Source organism: Anas acuta, chromosome 3 (genome assembly GCF_963932015.1).
Source record: "Anas acuta chromosome 3, bAnaAcu1.1, whole genome shotgun sequence".
Taxonomy (NCBI): domain Eukaryota; kingdom Metazoa; phylum Chordata; class Aves; order Anseriformes; family Anatidae; genus Anas; species Anas acuta.
In genome coordinates, this window is record NC_088981.1 from 71625879 (window position 1) to 71648571 (window position 22693).

Here is a 22693-nt window from a genome sequence, read left to right on the forward strand (position 1 = left end):
TCATTTATATATTTGTCTTTAAAAAATCGGATTTATGCTATCGATTGCTAGACTGCAGAGGAGTGCGCAGAGTTCCCCTGTCATTTCGACCTTTCCTCCTCACCCCCTTTCTTTTATTACCAATATTTCTCATACCCAGAAAGGCCCCCAGCTGCTCCCAGGGGCTCGCTGCCCTCCTTTGCCCTTCCCTGGCATCTCTGCAAGCATTTTGGGCAGCAGTCACTGGGCCAGGGCCTGCTCTGTTCATGCACCTGGCGTGAACCCCACACTAAGTCCTCTGGGTTTCCTTGTATTCGGATGAATTTAAGGGGAAAAATGTGCTCCTCGGCAGTGGCCCACCTCCCCAGACCATGCTATGGCTGTGGTGTGGAAACATCTGCAGTCCTTTGGGCACAGCCAAGCCTTTCCCCTCTCTCTTTTTCCACTGGTTCACAAAATCCTGGTTTTCTCCCTTGGTTTGAGGTGCCCAGGGGCAACATCTCTCCTCACCAGCTGCCACCAGACCCGCAGCAGATCGTGCCACGAGCAAGTTAAGCTACCGGAGTCCCTTTCCAGGTACTTGCTCCTCTGCCTCCAAGGCAAGTCTCGCTTCTCCCGCTCGCCCCTGACAAACTTGCTCGATGTTACTGACGATCCAGGGGCTGGCCGAGATCGCCCCATTCGTTTCCTACTCTTTGTCTTCATCGCTTCGTGCCAAAGAGTCCAGATGGTGCCTGTACCACTGTGTATTGCATTTGTTCTGTGAGAGGAGCCCAGGGTCGCGTGAGTCCGTACGAACACCAGCCCTCGCTGCCTAATTACGAGGACCCGCGGCTATGCCTTGTCCTTTATATCCAGCACAGTGACTTAGCAAATGAGAGCGTAATTATCATGATATTTACATCCCATCCCATTACGAAGCCCATTGACCAGATTTACACATTCATAGCACTGCTGCTTACTGGAGTTCATCTTTCCTAACTGCGAAATGCACCCCATTACATTATACTGGGGGACGGGGATGTGGCGAGAAAAAAAAGGGCCAATATGCACATAAAGCTGTTATTGTGCGTATATGGGCAGACCCTCCGCTCACATAAATCAGCACAGCTCTATTGAAGTCATCAATGTGATTTACATGAGCCACAAACCCAGCCCACTGCATTTGGTCTTATTACAATGGTGTTTGGAGCCACACGTGGTGTGTTCATACCTTTTATCTGTCTTTATAAGCTCAGGGTTTCTCTGGAGGGCTCAGTCCTTCTCTCCTCAGCAGCTCTGAGCCATTCTGATTCCTCTCTTGGCTACCTGGGGCCTCTCCAGGGTACAGTTTGGGTACCTGTGGTCTGCCTCTCTTTGCACTCTGCTTCCTTTTCTGCCTTCTGTAGTGTCTGTTTGCTTATCATTTGCAACAGTTATTGAAAATTGGGCCTTAACAGAAAGAGATGAGCAGGTCTGGGCAAGTAACACCTTATACATTTATGTGCTGTCACCTGCTAATGTAAAGTTTGCTTTGTGTGGACACAAACAAAAGCAAACAGCTTTCCTGCAGCCTAGCATAATGTAGTTCTTCATGAAGCAACGTAAGGGTGTGTGTGGACGGATTATATACACATGCAGGCTAAGATTTATGGTTCTGCAGAGACTCAGAATAAAAACATAAATGTACTTTCATTCCAATGTGCCTTTTTTCACTTGATTTAGAGCTACAACAAGCCAAAGTGACCTTAAATCATCCAGGGCTTGTACCATTAAAGGATCACACGTGCAGTGTTCATCTTCGCATGTTTTAGTAGCCCTCCAGATCAACCTTCACCGGGGACCCTCAGCTTTGTGTGAGACTAAGATTAGCAGGGTATTGATTAGGAACCCTCCCCTAAGCTCCAAGATAAGTCTGAAGATCTGTATGCAAAGAAAAAACCTATCTGCTGAAGTCTGTTTTTATCCTCTGGCCTTCACATTCAATGGCAAGCTCCTTTGTTTTGTGCCGAAGCGCTTTCTCTCCAGGTGGGAGGGTCGTGTCTTCCTGAGCCAAAATCCCCACTGCTTGCGCATCAGACAGCAGGGGCAGCTCGGTTTAAGAGCCTGGCAGCTGGCACATTTTTCCTTCCCCAGCAGGAACCTGAGGCTTTCATGTTTTTTAACACAATTCACCAGCTGGGATCATGTCTCCCGGTAAGCAGGAAACTGCCAAGCCCCTTTCTCTCCCCACCCCACCATCTCAGGCTGATACACTCAGATCTGACATCCAACACATGGGGCTGCCGCACTGCTGCATGCTCACAAGCCAAGGAAGCCACTGCATGCCACTGCAATGCACTGCTGTTGGCTTTTTTTTTTTTTGTACCTACAGCCTCAAGTCCTTCACCAGAACAAGACTCGGCTCGGCCATCAAGCAAGAATCCTTTGACCTGGACTGTGGATGACGTGGTTTGGTTCGTGAAGGACGCAGACCCTCACGCTTTAGGTCCCCACGTGGAGCTCTTCAGAAAACACGTATGTAAAAGGCTGCCCTTGGTGTTTCTGGGGAATTTGAGCCAAGTGCACAGGCAGTCCCAAGAGATACAGACATACAGACAGCCTGCTTTTGGCTGCTATAGGCAGTGCCTGTGCTCAGCCAGCTTGACCACAGGGCCCTGCAAGGGGTTCAGCACGTTTGGGAGGAAGAGGGGAAGAACTGAAGAAGAGCTCGCTTATCACTCAACAAAAAGATCCTACAAATGCCTTTAGAAAATGCTTGCTATTTGTTCCCAGTATGCCAGCATATATTGTCATTATGCTAAACCTAAGAGAAAGCACAGAGGATCTGGTGTTCATTTTTCATTGTCAGATTGGCACAAAAAAGCCTTGCCTCAATGACAATTTATTCTCAGGATACCTATGATTCTTGTCTGAAGAGCATTTTTTATGCGTCTCTAGATATTTAGCAGTAGAAGCCCAAAAGAGCCAAAAAGCCAAGATACTTTTTTTAAAAAAATAATAATAATATTATATAACTACATAACCAAATTTAACAGAGCTGCTGACTCACTGGAGAATATTATGTAGTAAAGAGGACTGTAAACATGCATCTGATCAGGACTTTCTTGTTCTCCTGCTGTGTAAGGAGTTGGTACCACTGCATCTACCATTTCTAGCCTCCTCTATCACTACCTGACCAGATCAGAACACCAGCCCTGGGCATTGAGACATGGTGTTGGGATGAGGACAGTATAGCTTGCACAGCACCGTTTTTGTCCAGTTTCTACTCCTAGCAAAGAATGTCCCTGTGTTTTCACACAGCAGCAGGGCAGTGACACACTCTGGGCGGTCACTGGGCCAGCTGCACCGAAGCGTGCCATGCCACAATACTGCTGCTGCTCTGTGACCAGGGACACCGAGCTAAATTGCCCCTAAAGACTGTCCCTGTCAGCCTTTGTGAGGCACCCAGCACCTACAGGCCCTACTTATCACTGGTTTCCTTGTAAAATATGCAGCAGGTTTGAGGAGCTGGGTAAGATTACCACACAACTCAATTCAATTATGCCTTCGAGTTATATATGTCCCTGCAATTTTTCAGCCTTCAGATCTCATCTGGATTAGCACGGAGACCTCAGAGGTGAGAGACAAGTGATTAGTCCATTAACCTTAGCCATATTTTCCTCTATGTTCAATCTTTCCATGAAGCAGGTGCATAATTTACTTAGCAGCACTTACTGTCATTGACAAGGCCCAGCCATCACCTGGAAGCGTTGCGTTGGCAGTCAGCTCAGCTCAGCTATGACAGTGGGAAGAAAAGGGTGGTGGGGCCACGAGGAAGGGAAGAGTTGGGGAGGTGTCCTGCATGCCAGCAGATATTTTTGTTGTTGCTGTATGAAGCCACTTGGCTGTTGACCACAGTGCTCAGAGGTAGTTGTCCCAGCAGCAGGGAGGTGTAGCCCACATCAGTCACAGCTACAGCGTGCATTGCGGGATGATCATGGCTGTGGCTCTGCTCTTCTCACCACAAACAGGAGCCTGTCCTCTTGCCAAGACACCTAAAACAGCTCCTGAAGGGTCCACCAAGACCATAAAACCTCCTACAACCTCCCCTCCATCACACAAAGGAGCTGTGGGCCTGGCAGGGACCTGGTGGCAGCTCTGTGTGAGAGCCCCATGCCGTGCCCTCTCAGCAACAGGCAGGCCGTGGTAGGCAGGCTGGGAGAAGGGAAACAGAGGAGCAGAAAGAGCTACAAAGGGAGTTAGCAGGTAGAAAATTCAGGCTGGAAGGGCTGGAAGAAATGTTATGGTCTGACAGTTTAATTATGGCCGGTGATTGGCAAATGCATGTACGAAGGAGACAAAAACCTTTGAGTTTAACATAATGAATACCATTTATTTAAAGAGCAACCTGTCTCTGTCAGTGCTAGACATCACACTTGTGAGCTTGCATCTTTCCCTAGACTTTCTTCATATCAGTTGTTGGGGCCCTGACTGCTGAGCTGCCACTTGCTGCACTCCTGTCACAGGTGGTGGCCTTACCAGGGCTGGTGTCTGTTCACCAGACTGTGAAGCACTAAAAAATAAAAAGCTTTTTGTTCCTCTTTGAGATATAGATCCTCAAGTTTTTGATTTTACTCATAATTAATTGCTTAAACACTCATGAAGATCTGAATTTGCATCTTTCTCATTCAAAGTCTCATCCTCGGGGACACCCACGGACATTCACAGCCCGGTGCAATTCTTGTTCACATGGCACAGGCCTTGGTTAGGGGCTACCCTGCTTTTTGAGCAGTGTCCTCAGACCAAGTTCTGCAAGCAGCTATCACAAACACAGCAGTACTCATTCTTGCTTGTGGAAGCTGTATGTTTACTCCCCCTGTATCATGATCTCACAGCTCATACATTTGCTGCTCCCATCCCTTGCAGGAACAGAGTGATACTTTCCTGCAATATCCTAACCTGCAGCGGGCCAGATCTCAGCTAATGTGGTACAAACTAAGCACACTGAATTTTACCAGCTCCAGAGCCTATTCAAGACCAGCTCACTGGGGCTACTGCAGATTTGGGGACCATGCTATAGAGTCTTTCAATTTTAAAATTATTTTTTAAAGGGCTGACACAGTAATATTAAAGAGAAGTCGAGCCAACAATCTGCACAGGGACATGGCTAATATGGGATATTTAATTGGATATGAATGCTCCCTCTGGCATACTCTAGTCAAGGAGTTTAATTTTGACCCCTACACAGTAATAATAAAGGAAATAATAAAATGCTGAACTCAACATTTAGAAACAGCTGCAGTTGCACCAAACCCTTGACAGAGATTTTACCTTATGGCATCACAGTTCCAGGAGTTTGTTTTTCTTTCTTAAGCAAATATTAATTATATGTAATACTTAATCTTCCTTTCCTTAACTTCCTAAAAATAATGGAAAAGAGAGGGGGAGGAAAGAATAATGGAAAAGAGAGAAGGGGGGGTTCCTGTAATGGATGGAGTGGGGGGTGCAGAATGAAGAGCATCAATTGATTGAGTTAATCAGAAAGTGACCTTAACTGCTCATCAGCTAAATCACCTGCTGAATGGAATAATAATGATCAGGGCAAATTAGGATCCATAGTATTGCTTAATTAGTAGGTAATGGATCACAGAGGAAAGATGTTACCATCAAAAACGTAGAATACAGTATATACAGCACTAGCGTGCTTGTGTATATGTATGCACACACACACAGCATTAGTTATGTTTTAGCTGTGATGATCCAAGTAAGACAGTAGAGACTGAGAGGGAAAGTAGTATTTTTAAGCAGATCTGCTAATATAGCTGTGTAAAAAAAACATCCAATAATACATCCAATTAAATATGTTACTACTGTCTTCATTTCAAGATGAAGACATATATATATCACTGGGTGTAAGAGTACTGGGGATATGTGAAATGTGTAGACAGTCAGGGACAGAGCTAGAATTGAGATTCAAGGGTGTGTTAGCAGTTCATGAAGTCACATCCTTCTGTGTCTCCATCACTCATGCTTTCTCTCAAGGTCAACTGTTTTTTTTTTTGTTTGTTTGTTTTTTTTTCAGAGTTGGGTTTAGAGCAACCCTGATTTAAAAATAAAAAAATAAAAATCCTCGTGATTTTATGCCAAGTAATTGAAAACGTAGACAAACCTTAGAGCTCCTTGAAGAACAAACGTAATATTTGATTAAAGCCTCCTTTAGAGCTTCCTTTTATCCTACCTTAGCTTTCAATTTTTTTAATGAAGTTTCAGAATTCCTGACATTTCAGCCAGCTCTGGTCTAAGACATGCTGTTTCTGATTCACCTTGTTTAATGTGTCCGGACGCAGCTCTGCTGTCTTGCTTTCACGGTGCTGGAAGGGAGGTTAACACATTTTGATTCTCTTTCTCTCTTTTGAAACCAGGAGATTGATGGCAATGCTTTGTTGCTGCTGAAAAGTGACATGATCATGAAGTACCTGGGGCTGAAACTGGGACCCGCGCTGAAACTGTGCTACCACATTGATAAGCTCAAGCAAACCAAGTTCTAACAATTTCCTGAACAACAGCAGAACCTGACCTAAATCTAGACAGAAAACTAAAGGTAACGTGCTGCCTTACAGAAATGCGTTCTTTTGCAGATTGTTTTCCCTTCTTTTTTAACAAAGACTTTGCCTTTTTTAACATTTGCGCATCTTCACGATTTTTTTAATCCGATGGGAGCTTTCGGGCTGCTTGCGTTAATAATTTGCCAAAAAATTATATACTTATTTTGTACCATTGATATTATTATGATTATAGTAAGTCCTATTTTTGTAATCAGAAGTGGGGAATCAAAAGCAAACACAGCGATGGTGTATGCTGAGGACTGCTGGCAGACAAACCCAGGGTCCTGAACATGCTGCGGGGCCACCACTGGGTGCCAGCTCCACCACCGGTGCTCAAGGCTTTGGGAAAAGGGCAGCCTTTGGTCCTCTGTCTTCTGATGGGAACGACCCTGTGTCTTGCACTATCATCCGGAAAACTTGAATTCTGCAGCTTGAAAATGAAAAGGAAAAAAAATAAAGAAAAGTAGGATTAAAAAAAAAAAAAAAAAAAAAAAGAAGAAAAATGAAAAAAAAAATAAAAAGAAAAATTTAAAATTAAAAAAAAAAAAAAAAAAGAAAAAAAGGAAAAAGAAAAAGAAAAAAAAGTGGGATTGAGGGATTTTTTTGCAGTCGAAGTACTTTTTCCCACTAGAGGGAGCAGCCCTAACAGGCTTGGGGCTGGAGCTCAGCTGACACGGTGCTTTCTGTCTGATGAGCTTTGACCATCACAACTCTCCCAGCCAGCACATCTCCAAATACTGACAAGGAATCGCAGGCTCCCAGCAGGATGAGCCGTCGCCGTTTACAGATAATTATTTCAAGAAAAGCCCAAATGCAGAAAGCATTTCTGACAGGATGTTTCCCGTTAAGCCGAAGAGGGGGTGGATGGCTCCCATGGTGTCTGGCGTGCTCAGCTGTCGTCTCCCTTCCTTGCTGGCTGACGTATGGTTTTTGGCACTCTTTTAAGAAAAAGCAGAATTTCTGTTTTTGGTCTCGTTTGTGCTTTTGCAAAGCGAGGGAGCTGGGTGGGAGCGTTCCCCACGAGGAGCTGGCAAGGCACGGCGTGGCACGGCACATCGCTGTGCTTGTGGGCAGGTCCGGGGCAGATGCTGTAGGGTCGGTGCCTGATTGCATTGCTGCAGAGGGCAATGCACGCTTGCTTTCAGCTCGTATGCAGATTTTCCAGGCTTTAAGTCTCAAGTGGATTCAAAGTAATGCCCTCCTGCCTCTTAGTGAAATCTAAAAGGTGCTCGTTGATATCCTGTGCAGCCAGGCCAGGAGAAGGACAGGTCAAAGGCCAAGGAGGCAATTTGTGGGGTGGGTGAGCCCTCATCTTTATCCTCCACAAGTAAAGATTATGGAGGGACACATCCATATGGTTTAAACCCTTGGTGCGTGACAAGCAGTGGTGGCAAATGTCTGTTGGTCATGCAGGTTATTTTAGAGCACACCTCAGCTGAACTGGGGAAAGGAGGCCTGATAACATGCAAGATGTTAAACCATCTGAGGCTGTTTATGAATATTAACAAAAATACTCATGGAATACAGTTCAATTTGATGCATGTTGCTAGAATACAGCTCATAAAAAGGTACCAGTGCAGGACCTAGTTATGAAAATCTTTGCAGCCTGCACATGTTTGCAGGATGGGAATTGGAAATCGGACCAGTTTTCAGCATATCTTGTCTCCGTGTCAAAACAACTCCCAGATGAGCAGCTCAACACGTGTGCTAAATGAAAAGTCATGTATTACCCGGTGACGCCATACACTGAACCCTAAACGTGCTGATTCTTAGGACCCCCACCTGCATCTCTTTGTGTCCATGTGGCACGAAATGGACATCTGTTCAGTCAGATATCTGGCTGAGACAGAAGCCACTTCACATCAACATGAAAACCACGCAGTTTCTTTTCCACTCTTTTATTTACACATTTTATTAGTACACATTTTATTGGATTTTCCTGGGGAGTCTGTAACCTCACCTTTTGTTCTGAGAGTGGAAAAAAAATATCAGAGCCACATAATTTCCTGAAAAAGAGCCATTCCCATTCAGCTCTGTGTCTCACCCATCTTCTATCCTCCACCTTCCCACTGCGAGGCCCGGTAACACCTAGGCAGTATTTCTAGATTCCTCAGTGGCAATGATGCTCATACATGTAATGTGCTGAGGTAGTTTTCATGTATGTACCTAACGCACACGGTCAGTGGTGCTATCTCGTTTGATATGAACCTTCTCAGCATGACAGGACTGTACAGGCCATGATATTTAATGCGCTGCCTTTTACAGGGGAGGTGTTTAGGGACTTTGTTTTACATGTGAGTAAAGTTTACAGAAGAAATCCCTCAGTGTGTGTTTTTTTTTTCACCAAAAGGCAGTTAGGGGGCAAACGTTACTGCAGTAATATTGCTACTAATAATCATTGTTTCTCTTTCGAGCCTTGCCAGCGAGGGTGGTTGAGCTGTGCAGAGTGTGTCAGGCCATTTCCTAGGAACAAGCCCTCAAGAGTCAGAAAAGGCATGTCACCGCCTCTCAATTAGCTGCTATTTTAGACATTGCTGGTACAAAATTGCTTTGCTTGCTTTCCTCTTCAGAGCTCTCACTTCAGCCTGCCTCCAACCAAGCTGTATTTCTGATCTCCTGCAAACAGGTGGGTGGATGCACCTGCCCCCAGGTGCGCGCTGCATGCCCCTGGTTTCTGCTTTTGGGCACTCACAGCTGGAGCAGGAGGCACTTCGCTTGCTTTAAGCAATCTCAGTACTTTGTGGGCATCTGCTTTAAAAAAAAAAAAACAAAAAAAAACACACACACACACACAAAATATGAGCAAATTCAAGGGGTTTGAGGAGAACTCTTCCCTTGCTGAGGTTCCTGTTGCAAAGCACGAGGAGCAGCAGGGCTGGAGGTCCCAGGCAGAGCAGCTTCTCCCACCTGCCCTCGCATGGACCCGCTGTCACAGCCTCTTCTCCCACGCTGACAAATGCCTCCCTCCCCTGCCAGCCTTCGCTGAGCTTCCAGAGATGCCCATGGGAATGCTTCCACTGCTCTGAGCCCACTTTCTTGCTCGAGGAGCACGGCGGCCTTTGCAGTGCTAGCAGCTCGGCTCAGCATGATTAATGCAGCCAGGCACCCTTGAGACTGGCATGTAAAGCATCACTCTGGGCTGTTATTGCCCTTAAATTGATTGCCGGATTTCTATAGGTTGTCAGCAGTCCTCAAGAGTCACACATCTTTCTTTCTTAGGGGAAGGATGGCTGCTAAGTGGGACATTATTAGCAAAAATAGCAATAATCAGCAAAAGAATAAGAAAATGGACGATGAACTTTAGGCACGAGCAATTCCCATGTGGGGTTAGCAGCAGGGGTACAAACAAATCCCCTGGTGCCTTTAGCACTGCTTCTGCAAGGCAAGATGGATGTGACAGCATGGGAGCATGGCTTTGGAGAGGCAGAGACTGGGAAGCAGAGGATGGAAGCTTCCCTTCCCTTCCCTTCCCTTCCCTTCCCTTCCCTTCCCTTCCCTTCCCTTCCCTTCCCTTCCCTTCCCTTCCCTTCCCTTCCCTTCCCTTCCCTTCCCTTCCCTTCCCTTCCCTTCCCTTCCCTTCCCTTCCCTTCCCTTCCCTTCCCTTCCCACAAGGAAGATCCGTCCCCGCACAGATTTTGTCTCTGCTTTCCACCTACCCACCCCTCTGAGCTGGTGTTAGAGGATTGCTCCGCTGGCTCATGCTGCTTCCCCATCAACAGGCTTGGGGTTGCTAGGGAAATAGTTCATTACAGGCACTTTGGGGTAAAAATCCAGGGAAATGTCAGGTCAGCAAGAGCCTCTCCCCCCTTCCAAGCGTTTCTGCGTGCAAAGCCTTAACACGGCGGCTCCAGAGCAGGTCCCACGCACTGCTGCTCCCCTGCCACTGGTAACTGAGCTGGCTGGAGCCGTGCGGATTTTGCTTCTCACACCAAGAAACGCAGCCCTAAATTTGCACCCTTCCACCTGAGAAAGCAGGCGAGGCTGCGCACACGTTGCCTCCAAGTCCTTGCGATAGTCACACACTGCCTCCTAATCCGTGGTCCCTTCATGGACAATTGGAAACCCATTCCCTTGGAAATCGCAAATTCTGCTCGGGAAGGAGCCGCTTTCATTCGCTGCCACGAGTTAAATATTGTGGAAACATGTCTGCTAACAATTTGCTTTGTGTAATTTGTACTAATGCTAATAAGCAACAGCTGCGACGCTTCCTGCTGTAAATTCTTTTGTGGCTGCAGTGGTATTATCACATATGGACTTCGCAAGTACGACAGGCTCTAGCGCAGCTCGCGCCTTCTGGCACCGGCTCCGGCGGATCCCCTCGCCTCGGGATTACAGCTCGGGGGACGTGAATGCACGGCCTCGTCTCCCTTTGTTCCCCGAGCCCCAGCTCCCCGCCAGGTGCCTGAATCCAAAGGGACAGGGTGAGCATGGGGCGGTCCGAGGGGTTGTGTCCCCCCCACCAGCCAGGTTTAACAGGGTTTGGGCACAGAGGTGCTGGTCGGAGGCTAAGTGTGGAAGAAATAAAGATTTGCTTAAGGAAGAGAAAGAAGTGACGGTGTGCGATGCCCTGCCGCCACAAGGCTCCAGCTGAAACACAAGAATCTTTCAACTTAAGCTTGAGAAAAAATGTTTCCCTCACTCACAATGCTAAATAAAGCATGTTAGGCCAAATCCAGGTCCCACCGAGCTCCACGTAAGTTTGTCTCTTGGATTCGTAAGGGCTTGGCTCGCAAAGCAAGTCAAGCAATCCTTGTCCTGCTCCCGGGAGCTCTGCGAGCTTCCTGGTGGGGAGCTCTTCCAGCTGCACACCGCCCTGATCCCGACACTTTCTCCTGTTCGTTTTGGGTTGGAGCTGCAGGTTTCGCCGAGCCTGGTTTGGGTTTCCCGCTCAGCAGCAGAGCAAAGCGCTGAGGATCGCAGCCGTGCTGCTGGGCAGAAACTCGGCCCGGCCGGAGCATGACTTCACCGAGCGATTTCCACAAGTTCTCGAGGCGAAGGCCTCGGTGGGATTTAAAAATGAAACTTTTCGAAATCAACCCCGCTGACCTACGATTATTTGGCTCCTTCAGCATCTGCGGCACCTCATCATGCTTCAAACAGCTGAGTCTCCTGGTAGTGCCACAGCCCAGCGGGGATGGCTCGGCACTGCAGGAAGGTCTCCATCTCTGGCTGCACAGCCTTGCTCCTCCTGCCAAAAAGCAGCGTTTGAGGCTGGCCGAGGGGGTGTCTGTGTGTCTGTGCGTGTGGCTGTGTGGCTGTGCACGTTGCCTGCCCGGCTGCATGGGCAGGCCGTGAAGAGAGTGAAGGAAAAGCAGAGTGGAGCAGCCAGGAAGGACGGGCTTCGGAAATGGGCAAGTCCCAGGCTTCAGCGGTGTTCCCATGTGGTTTGTGCCCTTTTCCAGGGCACGTATAGAAATAGGAAACCTTTTCCTGAGTAGAGAAGTATGTCTTTATTAGCCATGGTTCTCCCTCGGTGATATAAAGGACCGGGACCATGCTGTCCTCTTCTTTCTGAGCACGCAATGCAGGCAACCAACGTCCTGATATCAGAGATCCCTAAAAGGATGGGGAATAGGAAAAAAAAAAAAAAACGCACCCCAATAAATACAGAGATGAGGACATTTCCAAATGGAGCCGTTTCACAGCTTTCAGTGTCTTTCAGGTGAAACATGGGAGAAGGGGTGGGGAAAGGGCTTCTGAGCTGCAGTGAATCCAAGCCAGTGAAAGGCTAGTGATTAATTTTATTCCTCACTTTGATGGTTTCCTGATCTGTAATGTGTTTTATGGCCCTGAGCATTTGCTGTAGTGGCAGTATTGTGAATTGATCCATGTGTCCAGGTTCCACTGAAACCAAATGACTGTTTCTAAAACCTATCCATCTTCCTCATGGCACTGCTAATATGTTCTAGCATCCAGAAGGCTTCTCACCAGCTTGGCATGAGACGGTATTAAAAGAAAAAGATCTTTTTTTGATTTCCTTTGTGGCACAAAGGCTTCAAAAAGCAGCTATAGTCATGGCTGTTTAGCAGGTTAATATTTACCAGCTTTTCCTTTTATGCCTCTTAGAAATCTTGTAGTAAAAGAAAGCCTCTTGTTTATACAGTCGGTGTGCCTACAGGAAGGCAATCTGAATTCCAGTCTTCCACTGACACTGTTGTAAATTCAGCAGACTTGTTCCACATCTTTACCACTGTCGATGAGGTCTGTGTCCGACACTAAAACAACTCAACTATAGGCACGTTAGGCTGCTGTTATCAGAAGTTACTACGGGTATTTGTGTTACAAAGGCGTGCAGAGATCGTGCCTCGTGCAGTGCAGATGGATTAGGAAGGACTCAGCCTGCCACTGAGGGACAGCCTAAGGGGAAGGGTCTCCTAGAGGCAGTTTTCCTTCCCTTTTGCAGATAAAAGCAGATAGAAGTCAATGGCGCGAATTACCTCTCAGACACTTATGGTAAAAATAGCAGAAGACTGAGGAAAATGAAGTGAAACTCCCCTGAAGGGGAACCTTATTGCCTCCTTCCCAACACTGCTAATCACCTTTGGTGAAGCCAGAAGTCTGATCCCAGACCTTCTGGTCCAAGTCTAGTGCCTTAAACACAAGACCATCCATTCTCACCATCCTTTCTCCTTGTGCTGTCCACATCTGACTTGCTCCTCACGTAGCCCTTGCCTACAGCTTCTTTATGTACCTACATGGTGGGCTTTTAAAGGTCAGGTAGTCCCTTATCCTGCCCTCATTCTTCCCCCTCTTAATCATCCTCTGCCTTCTAGTCCTTTCCCCTGAAACTTCTCAGCCCTTTCCCTTCCCATTCCACCACTGCAGTTACATTCAGGTTTTTTTCTCCTCAGTTCCTCTCTGGCAAGATCTCTTCTTCTCTTCCTTTCTTTCCATCTTTCAGGGACCATAAATGTGTCTCCTTCACCCCTTTTGCACCACCTTATGGCTCTTCTCTGCTCTTCCATTCTCACATTTGTTTCCCCTCTCTTTCTTCGTAGTTTTCTGCAACCCTTGCTTTCCTTTCAACCAAGTGCCCTTTACAGGAGATCCTAGTACCAGTTTTTTAATCCTTGAATTAGGTTGTCTGTATTTTTTTTTAACCCCTTCTTTATTTTGCACAAAAAGCTTTCCACTGCTTTCCTTCACCAGCACGAAAGGCACTTTTCGGGGATGGTTTTTAACCAGTCGGCTGATTCCTATTTGCAATAAATACCTCATTAAGGGCTCAGCACTTTTACACAGGGTGGGTGCAGTTCTCCCCTCTTCCTTCCATCTTTCCCTCGATGTCCAAGCAGCTTAAATGCTCACAGGTTGGAAGGGACCCGGCTGCACTGCTCAGTGGGATGAATCCTCAGCTCCTGCCCCATTGCTGATGCATGTTGAAGCCAAGCCTGGCCCCGCGCATGGCACACCATTAGGCAGGTGCAGGCAACCAGCGTGCCAAGCTCAGAGCCACCAGCATCATTCCCGTGGTCTGGAGAGGGACCAGATTGCCATCCGCCTGGATGGGAGAGTTGGTTGGAAAGAAGAGGTGCCCACTGCCAACCATAAGGACAGCAGGAGGTGGGAAAGAGCCACCCGGCTGGAAGAAGAAGGGGAGCGGTGTTGGCCAGCTGGGAGGCGGAGGTGGGACAGATGAAATCAGCAGTGAGGGAAGGCCGTGCTCATAAGCCGACATCAAGCGGGCGCTGCAATGTGTGCAGCAGCATCCTTCATCCCGAAATACGTGCAGTAAGGCAGGGCCGATTCACACGTGGATGCACAAGTGCGAGTCTAGAGTAATGACTGTAGCTTCTGTGGGGCTACTGCATACTTCTACCGGTGGGAATGAGATCAGGTTTTGGCTCTAGGGCTCTGTTTCCAAACAGTGTGAAGGATGAGAGCATAACAGCTCTCTTCCAGCTGGAAAGGGGCAGCCTTAAGTCAGGCCACAGAGCAGCGCAAGTCCCGCTCACACTTCTTTTTTAATGGTGCTCCGAGCTCCCTTCCAGTTCCTCAGCTTTAGCTTCCAAGGCTAGTGAAGCATGCACGTTTTTTTTTTAATGTATGCACAGCTATCAGTTTTTCTATTGCTAATTGGGCTCAAAGTGTGTTAGCTTTGATTTTTAATATGATCTGTAATTTGCTAGATAAGCCTCAGTTTCTGCAGCAGCTGGATAAGCAGGGTTGCTTTCATGGCATCTTGCAGGTATTTTTACAATCTTGGACTTTTTTACCTATCTGCTCTACACTAATCTTGTCCTCCTCGAATGGCGAATGACATCTCTTTCATGGGACTATACAACCTTCAGAAAAGGGCATCGCACATCAAGCAAATACATAAAGCTGTTTTATTTTCTTCATGCCAGGGAGAAAAAAAAATCTGAATATACAAACAATTTATTTATAATCAAACACACACTGCCTTGCATTCAGCCACCCCCAAACTTATTACAGTCCATACCGCTTAATACTGACACAGGCAACGTCTCCACACCTCACATCATTCGAAAAATGCGTTTGTGACTGCTCTCATCCAAACCCCGCAGGAGCTAGCAGGAGCCCGTCCAGCATGCGGCACAGGCTTCTCCTCCGTGACTGCTCTCCAAGCAGAGAAATCAGCTGGCATGCACTCGCTCACCAGGCTTCCTTCCTCTGCCAGTGTGTATATGAGAAGAGAATGTAAATAGCGAGATTTCCTCTTTAATAAAAATGTGCTGTAGTGATAAGATTATGGGCTTGAATGCTGTTGACTGCGGTCTTAGTCCCGTGGCTCAGTGTAAGGTCTGTATAAGGCAGATTTATTTTGGAAGTCCGTGGCTGGGATTCTTCTGTGTGTTTTCATCATGCTGCCTGGTTTTACTCCACACCAGTGCCACCAGGCTCCAGCTCTTCCCGATGGCAAAAGGCAGCTGGGTTTATCCCACCTGCAGCATCACTGTGCTAATGGCAGCCCTGTGGGCTGTATGACATGAGTGATGCTGTCTGGGACTCCAGTGGAAAGAAAAGTCTGTGTCCACAGCCCGCTGGTGGTGCCTCCTGCCCCATCTGCAAAGCGCAGCACCGTCCGCCTTCCCAGGGCGTTTTGCTCCTGTCCTGCTGTGTAAACCTGCCCAGGCTGCTGCTTCTCTCACGCGAATATAAAGCCAGCCGATCCCCACCAGAGTCAGTCAGGATTTCTCTATTTTACACACTTTTGCCTTAGTACTGATTTGGTTTGCTTTCTTTCTATAAGAGAGAAACAAAAAAAAAGCATTTTATCCGATGAATGCTTTGGGGTCCCAGTCCAGCCGTGCAGTTCAGTGACATTTAATGCCAAGCACACACCTGCACATCACTGACCTCAGTGTGTATGAGCTTTGCTCCAAGTTGGCCACTTGACGTGCTTTTCTGAGCCTAAGTAATTTCTGATTCTGTGAAGCCTTTGTAATTCTTTCACTTAATGCTCGTTCTGCTACCCATTCATTTTACTTAGCACAATATTCTAGCATTCATTTATTTTGCCATTATTGTCAGGAGGAGCTAAATAATTGGGGATTACAGAAACAGCTTATATGCCTATGACTTTTCCTAATGCGAGTCTTCTCCATTTTCAGTCAAGAACAGTTACTAAAGATGATACACAAGATATATTGTTGATTGTGCCAGGATTACCATATGATGCTAACAATAATCAGGGAAAAGACATCTGCCCCTTAGTTCTACTTACTTAAAAAGCAAAGCAAGCCCTTTAATACTTTGCTATTTATCAGCTATTAAAACCTCCCCTAATAAATAATCTCCAACAGTGAACATTATATTATACTGAATAGCTCTGTATTCACTTTGCAAATATGCAAACAATGGAGAGCTGAGGTAAAATGAATGTGGAGCTTATGGATAAGAAAAACACAAGAATAAAATGTGTGGAGCCCTAGAGCAGCACGCTTTTGACAAGCAGCATATTAGTATTATTCTCAGCCCACTTTAAAGGGTTTTATTGAAGTGATTTGTCTTCAGCTGTGGAGGTGTGTGCCTTTCTATGTGTATGTACATGCAGGTCTGATGTACGTGCACAGATATGCACCTGCCCACCGTGTGTACATGTCATACACATTCACACATCCAAACAAAATGATAACTGTCGAGTTAGCATGTTCTGTATCGGTGGGTCCAATTTATCCATTCTTAACACACTCAGTGTCTAAGTACATACACAACCATTTTGCAAGCATAGTGTCAAACTGTGATTCTTCTATTATTTCTACAGGCATTTTTTTTTAAATTATTTGTAACTTACTCCTTCCAGTGGATTCTCCATCACTATATAGAGGCATGTTTTAATGTATAGCTGTAAATTGACTGTTCTGTGTGCTGTATGCTACTGTTTGCATCGTAATTAAACTGAGTATTACTGGACTTAACATACTTAATTTTGTACAACAGACTTTTGCTTGGGTTTCACAATTTGATGCAGTATGTTTAAGAATGTAGAATAGAGGGGGACGGGCTATGGTAAAGCAAGGATGTCCCATACTTTCAGATTTATGTTTCATAGAAAAAGCCAGTACTTTCTTTTAGTATTGCAAAATTATTTCTGTATTTTTAATAAAGATTTGGATTTACTTGGTTCTACGTATGTTTTATCTAATAAACTGTATTTTTTAAATAAGTGCCTGGTCTCAGTCTTTACACATGTGTCATGCTTATGGACACACAAAGCATTTTTACCTACCAAATTCCCTGTGGCTGAGTCTGCAGCTCTGCTAATGCCAGAATTACCTCCTACCCTGGCCAGTGCACAGCTAATCTCACATCTTTTATTCACATTTCTCTGCTATGCAAATAAGAGATGGCTACCGAGGTGTCAGCTTGTTGATAAATCTCCACTGTGATACATTAGCATCAGTGCTCATTTGCAGGGCAAGCAGTTCCTTTGGTTCTCTGCTGAATTAAGGCTAGGGTGTCAATTTGAAGCAAGGGTGCAGCACGCAGGCAGATGCCTAGTCCCGCAGGCTGCATCTACATGGGCAGACCCTGCTCTCATTTATGCTGATATAAAACTGAAGTGGCTCAGCTGAAGTCATTACTGTTATTCTGGATTTGCACTGGGGAGAAAACAAGAACAAAATTTGTCCCAAGACCGTAATATTTCAAGGTTGATCTGCCCACTTTACACACTGGCAGCTAGTGGAATACTCTAGCAATGTCTCAATAAAAAGCCTGAAAAAGAGCCAAAAAAATCTCAGCTCAACTACTATTAAAAAACTTCCCCTAGAAAATAAGAAATGCTTTCCCTGTTATGTAGAGTCAGCTCTAGCTATCCAAGAAATACATTGCAGTGAATGATTCCCCTCTTTTTTGCCCTTTAATTACACTTTCCTCTATGATGCTATCAACACTACAGCATGATGAAGTTTCCCTTGAAGTCAATTTGCCATCCATGTCAGTGAAAGCGAGAATAGGCCACTGGATAATAATCTTTGGGCCCTATCTTCTTATTGCTCTCCGTAATCGGGTAGAAATCAGCTGCAAAAAGTAGCGTTATTGAAAGGGTAGCTGCACGTATCCAAGAAATGATAGCAAAGAAAAGTGGGTTCAGGTCACCCCTTGATTTCTGGTCCCTCTTTATGAACCCCTAATATAAGGTAGACTCTAAAAAATGTTTTGAAGTCGTCTTTCCTTTCACCATTCCTTTCTGTGCTGAGACCAAAGATGAAGCCTTGTGAGGTAGGTGCTGCTGCTCATCCCCAGCTGGGGCTTCTCGCTTGTTCCTCCATTCAGGGCACAAGAGAAAGAGCAGGAAAGAACATGTCCCAGTGATGAGCAGCAAAAGGCCTCAAAGATGTCAGCACAAAGCCCTGGGCCAGCTCCTGCCCATGGCCACGGTGTCCCCACTCCTGCCATGATGCCACATGGATGGGCAGCGGATCGCTGCGCTAGGCCCCAGCTGGTACATCAGGCCTGGCCTCGGTCACACACCTCCCTCGTGGCCCTAAACAACACTTGGGCTCTTCTGGCTACGAGAAATTTGCCTTTTTTCCACCAGACTGCTCTTTTATCTCCAGACTTTAAAGCCAGAAGGAAGGCTTCCTTCAGACTGGATATAAGCAGGAGCTGTCTGAAGTCACTCAGAGCCTGGCTTCCAAGGTGAAGCAATTCGACTTCAGGGTTGGTTTATGTGCCTGCAAAGTGCTCGGTCCTCTTGGTTCGCAGCTCAGGCACTATCTGTAATAAATATTGGAGGGAAAAAGCTTCTTCCTTTGATTGTAAGAAGCCTATGGAGTAGACTGGACTTTGGGAAGATCACTGAGTAAGATGGGCCGTGCAGCAGTTTCCTTTGCTCTTCTCTCTGAAGCTCCCAGCTGGGGCTCACGTCCCAGCTCCATTAAAAATCACACAGAGAAATAAGACATCAGCATTCCTGCCCTGCCCAGCTCACAGGATAGGAGTTACACTTCAGGCAATGGATGAAAAAATACATATCTACACGTATATATTAAAACATACATGCATATACACACATATATAAACACCATGTGCCTGCGCTTGTAGTCCAAAGGAAACAAAAGATCTGTAAGCACTTTATAATTGCTATGTATGTATAGCACGCTCTTTTCTCTCCCTAATCACTCGGTGTGATGCCGGCAGTAGCCTCACTGTCCTTCCCCATATGAGAGGATGCTCCGCACAGAATCAGTCAGTCATTTGCTCATGTAGCTGTCCTCCTCTCACACCTCTGTCAGGAACCTACTCTCCAAAAGCCCAGATATGGGAGGTGATCAGGTTTTATGTAGCCCCCATGGGACAAAATTGAGCTGCTCTGTACCAAGGGCATCTCAGCCTGTTCAGGTCTCTGCAAGGAAAGCCTGCCCACCTCTCCTGTCATCATGTACACTGAACGTGTCCAGGAAGGCTCTTCATTTGCCTGTGTTTTGAGGAAAACTTCTGGTCAGAAATATGTCCAGGCAAGGTGAGTGATTAAGCTGGAAAAAGCTGTTGAGAGACAGGAGTGGCTTCCCATGCCCTTGACTCACTCTGCACATCCATGAGAAGAATCAGAGAGATTTAGCAGGGATTTACTTTGGAGGCAACGATGCACACTTTTCCAACCCCATAAATGATTCCAAGATCCGTCTGTGTGAGAGCTGTTGGGGGAAGAAAAAAGCACCCCCCATTCATGCCCTGGCAATGAGACTGGTCCTAATGAACACATCTATCTGACAATGCCATCTTGATGGCACACATGCCACCGACGGCTGAGCAGGACTTTCCTTACCAGCTGTTTATGCACCACGGCGACATCTGGCACAGAAGCTCAGAGGAAGAACAGACGTATCCCTCGCGCACTCGCTCAATGCCCTGTTAGTGCCGAAAGAGCGTGAAGGAGAAAGAGGCATCCTCAGCAGGGATGGAGAGCTGGGTCTGAGGGATGGGGTGGGTGGGAGGCAGGGACAAAACCCCGGAGATAAATCAGAAGCTGGGAGATGCTGCAGGGCACGAAACCCTGCCAGGCTGCAGACAAACACGCGCCCCCCCTTGCCGCCGTGCCGGCGACAGCCTCCCCAAGCGGGGCTGGGGGCCAGCAGTGCAGATAACCCCCGGCACCTTGGTGCCACTCCAGCACACCCTGCTCCTCAGCAGACCCTCTCCTGGCTTTCCATGGGCCCCACGCCTTTCTTTCCCATCTCTCAACCTCTCTCCTGCGTTCATTTTTATCCCTGTCTCCTCCAACAGACTGGAGCTCTTTGTTCGAAAATAAACCATCTTTTGAAATACCGTTACTTCTCTCCTTGAACTTTTCCCTGTGAATGACTTGACATTAAGCTGATAGTTGCTCTTAACTAATTGTTAACCTATTAGTTGAGACCATAAAAATTATTGAAAGGCCAAGGCTAAAGCTGTTTAAATGAGAAATATTTCTACAGAACTCCCCCGAGATGAAATAAAAAAGCTCCTGCCGACAGAGCGGCTGCCAGTTTCAGACTAACGGGCTTGAAGATGATGTTTTGCTAACAGCAGTTAATCAGTAAATTCCCATTACTAATAAGGCCATCACTCTTGGCTGAAGCCACAAATTACATGTTATGTTTCTCAGTGCTGAAGATAAAGAGTTCTTTAAATTTTGCATCTGCAAATGTAATGTTTAGCACAAAACGCTATCAGGAAAAACAAGAGGAAAATTGAAAAAGTGTCATATACATTCAGCATCAATTTACTTCTCTGTCACTGAAATTACATATCTTTTTTATTCCAGTATTTATTGCCATCTTGCAATTTATATTTAGGAAGGGAATGGAAACCTAGAGGGCTGAGCTTGATCTCAGGCACACTGCTGCTGCATGACAGCCATCAGATAAAAAAGTGAGAGCAGAACATGGACCAGCCGCTTAGGACAAAATTAAAAAGGAAACAACCCCAAAGTTTCATTATAATGTTGCATCTTGATTGTCTGCCAGATCTTTCACTCGCTTACACTGCTGCAAGCCTGGCTTCCTTCCACTGATGCAATAGACATTCCAGATTTCAACTCTCTGACTAGAGAGCTAAATTTTTGCTGTAAGTGTCCAAAGAAGAGTAAAAGAATGTGCTTTATTATGGTTAGAAAGCTGCAGGGACTCCTTGATTACCAGTCCCTTTGGAATTGCTTTCCTCATCCCAGACACAGCTGAATTCAGAGTCCAGCCAGTTGCTCAGAAATGAAAGGTGAAAAGTGCCAATAGCAAACTAGACAGTTGTTGTTTTTTTCCCAGTATGAAGTGTTCTTTATCTACATTCCTAGAGACAGCTATACAAAAGTCAGCTGCTGCAGGCAAAGCTCCTCCCTCCAGTGCCAAACGGTCTTTGTGGGGACCCATCAGCCTCATCTCACCTCTCCTGACCACCCCATATGAAAGCCTGCTGCCTTTGCGCCCTGCTACCCTGCTACTACCTTCAGCAGCATCCCCAGACTTATTTGGCTGTCAGAGAGAGCAGAATTTTGCCCTGCTGTCTTATACCTGCATAGAAATGAGTGCACACATACAGGCAGACACACACCAGCAGCAGCAGCCATGGATGAACACTTGATGTTGGTGCATGTTGGCCTGGCTGTGGAGCAAATTGTTCAGCCTCCACGCTGAGCATGGGTGGGCGCAATCATGCAGCCCCTGGCATTGATGCTGATGGTTGGTTCCCTTCTTGGTGCCACCAAGGTCGTGCTCAGGACCCGACAGCCCGTTTGTCTCCAAGGCTGGGGGGCAGACCCTTTCTGGAGCACAGACAGAGCCACGGTCCCCCGGGGAAGGAGAGATGGTGTAATGGCGTGCAGGCAGCAGACAGGAAACACCGTGCTTCGGTCCAAGGGAAGCTTATTCCCTCACTGGGAAAAAGCTGAAAGACAGCAGTTATTTTGATGGAGAAGCTTATGTGGCCCAGGAGAATACCGAACACGTTGCATGTGCCGCCATGCCCTTGCCAGCAAGCGGCGTCCGTCAGAAGTTGAGAAGGGCTCAGCAGCAGGGGGCCTGAGCCTGCTACCACAGCGCCTTCTGAATTCCCGGTGCTGAGTTTTCTTGGCACTGAAGAGCTTGCCTGCGAGTTTCTCAGTCAAGATGATGCCGGCTGGTGATGTCTGGTGTTTTCTTCTCCACTTTCTTTTCTGTTAACACATCTTCTGCTTTCTCTAGTACGTCTTAGAGCTATGTACAGTTTCCTTTTGGGTGGAACTGTGTGTTTTTTGGCCGTGCTCTCCTTTCTACATTTTCTGCACATATTTTCCCTCTTTTGCTAGCACCTCTGTATCCTTCCTTCACTTAGCCATTAACATTGTTGAAATCACGACTTTCCTCTCCCTCGCTCCCCCTAGCTAGATAAACAGCTTGGTTCTTCTCTTACACCTCTGTATTTTCCACAAGAAAATCCCTTCAAAGTGGATCTTTCTTTCACAATCTGTGTCTAGGAAACAGGATCTCAGCTGAGAGACTTCTCCCTCAAACCGGGACATGCTGACAGCATGAAGTTCAAGTTCCAGGTCTAGAAAGCTGAGAACTCCTTTTCTGCTGCGGCTGTACAGCATGAAAGGGTACGTGTAGCCTCAGGGCAGGCCAGTGACCTCCACTGCACCTGGTCCCTGAGAAGTGATGCTACCTGCTTATCCTAAGAGATGAAGAGATGCTGAGATCCTTCCAGTTTTACCTACGGAGTCCTCA

General features: G+C 46.6%; 1 protein-coding gene and 1 long non-coding RNA gene across 3 annotated transcripts in view; one reads left to right on the forward strand and one right to left on the reverse strand.

Annotated features, from left to right (window-relative positions):
- Positions 1–6496, forward strand: part of SCML4 (Scm polycomb group protein like 4) — a 52484-nt gene extending 45988 nt beyond the window's left edge. For both annotated transcript variants that reach the window (XM_068677772.1, XM_068677773.1), the window contains 2 exons: positions 2333–2475; positions 6363–6496. In XM_068677772.1, coding sequence (XP_068533873.1) covers positions 2333–2475; positions 6363–6488 — 269 coding nt within the window. In that variant the 3' untranslated portion in view covers positions 6489–6496. The remainder of the gene's footprint in view (positions 1–2332; positions 2476–6362) is intronic.
- On the reverse strand, positions 4313–21846 carry LOC137854417 (uncharacterized). The gene is made up of 2 exons (XR_011095153.1): positions 10202–21846; positions 4313–9296 (listed from the first exon to the last, which is right to left on the reverse strand). It is a non-coding gene; the product is annotated as an uncharacterized lncRNA (long non-coding RNA).
- Between the last annotated feature and the right edge of the window lie 847 nt (positions 21847–22693).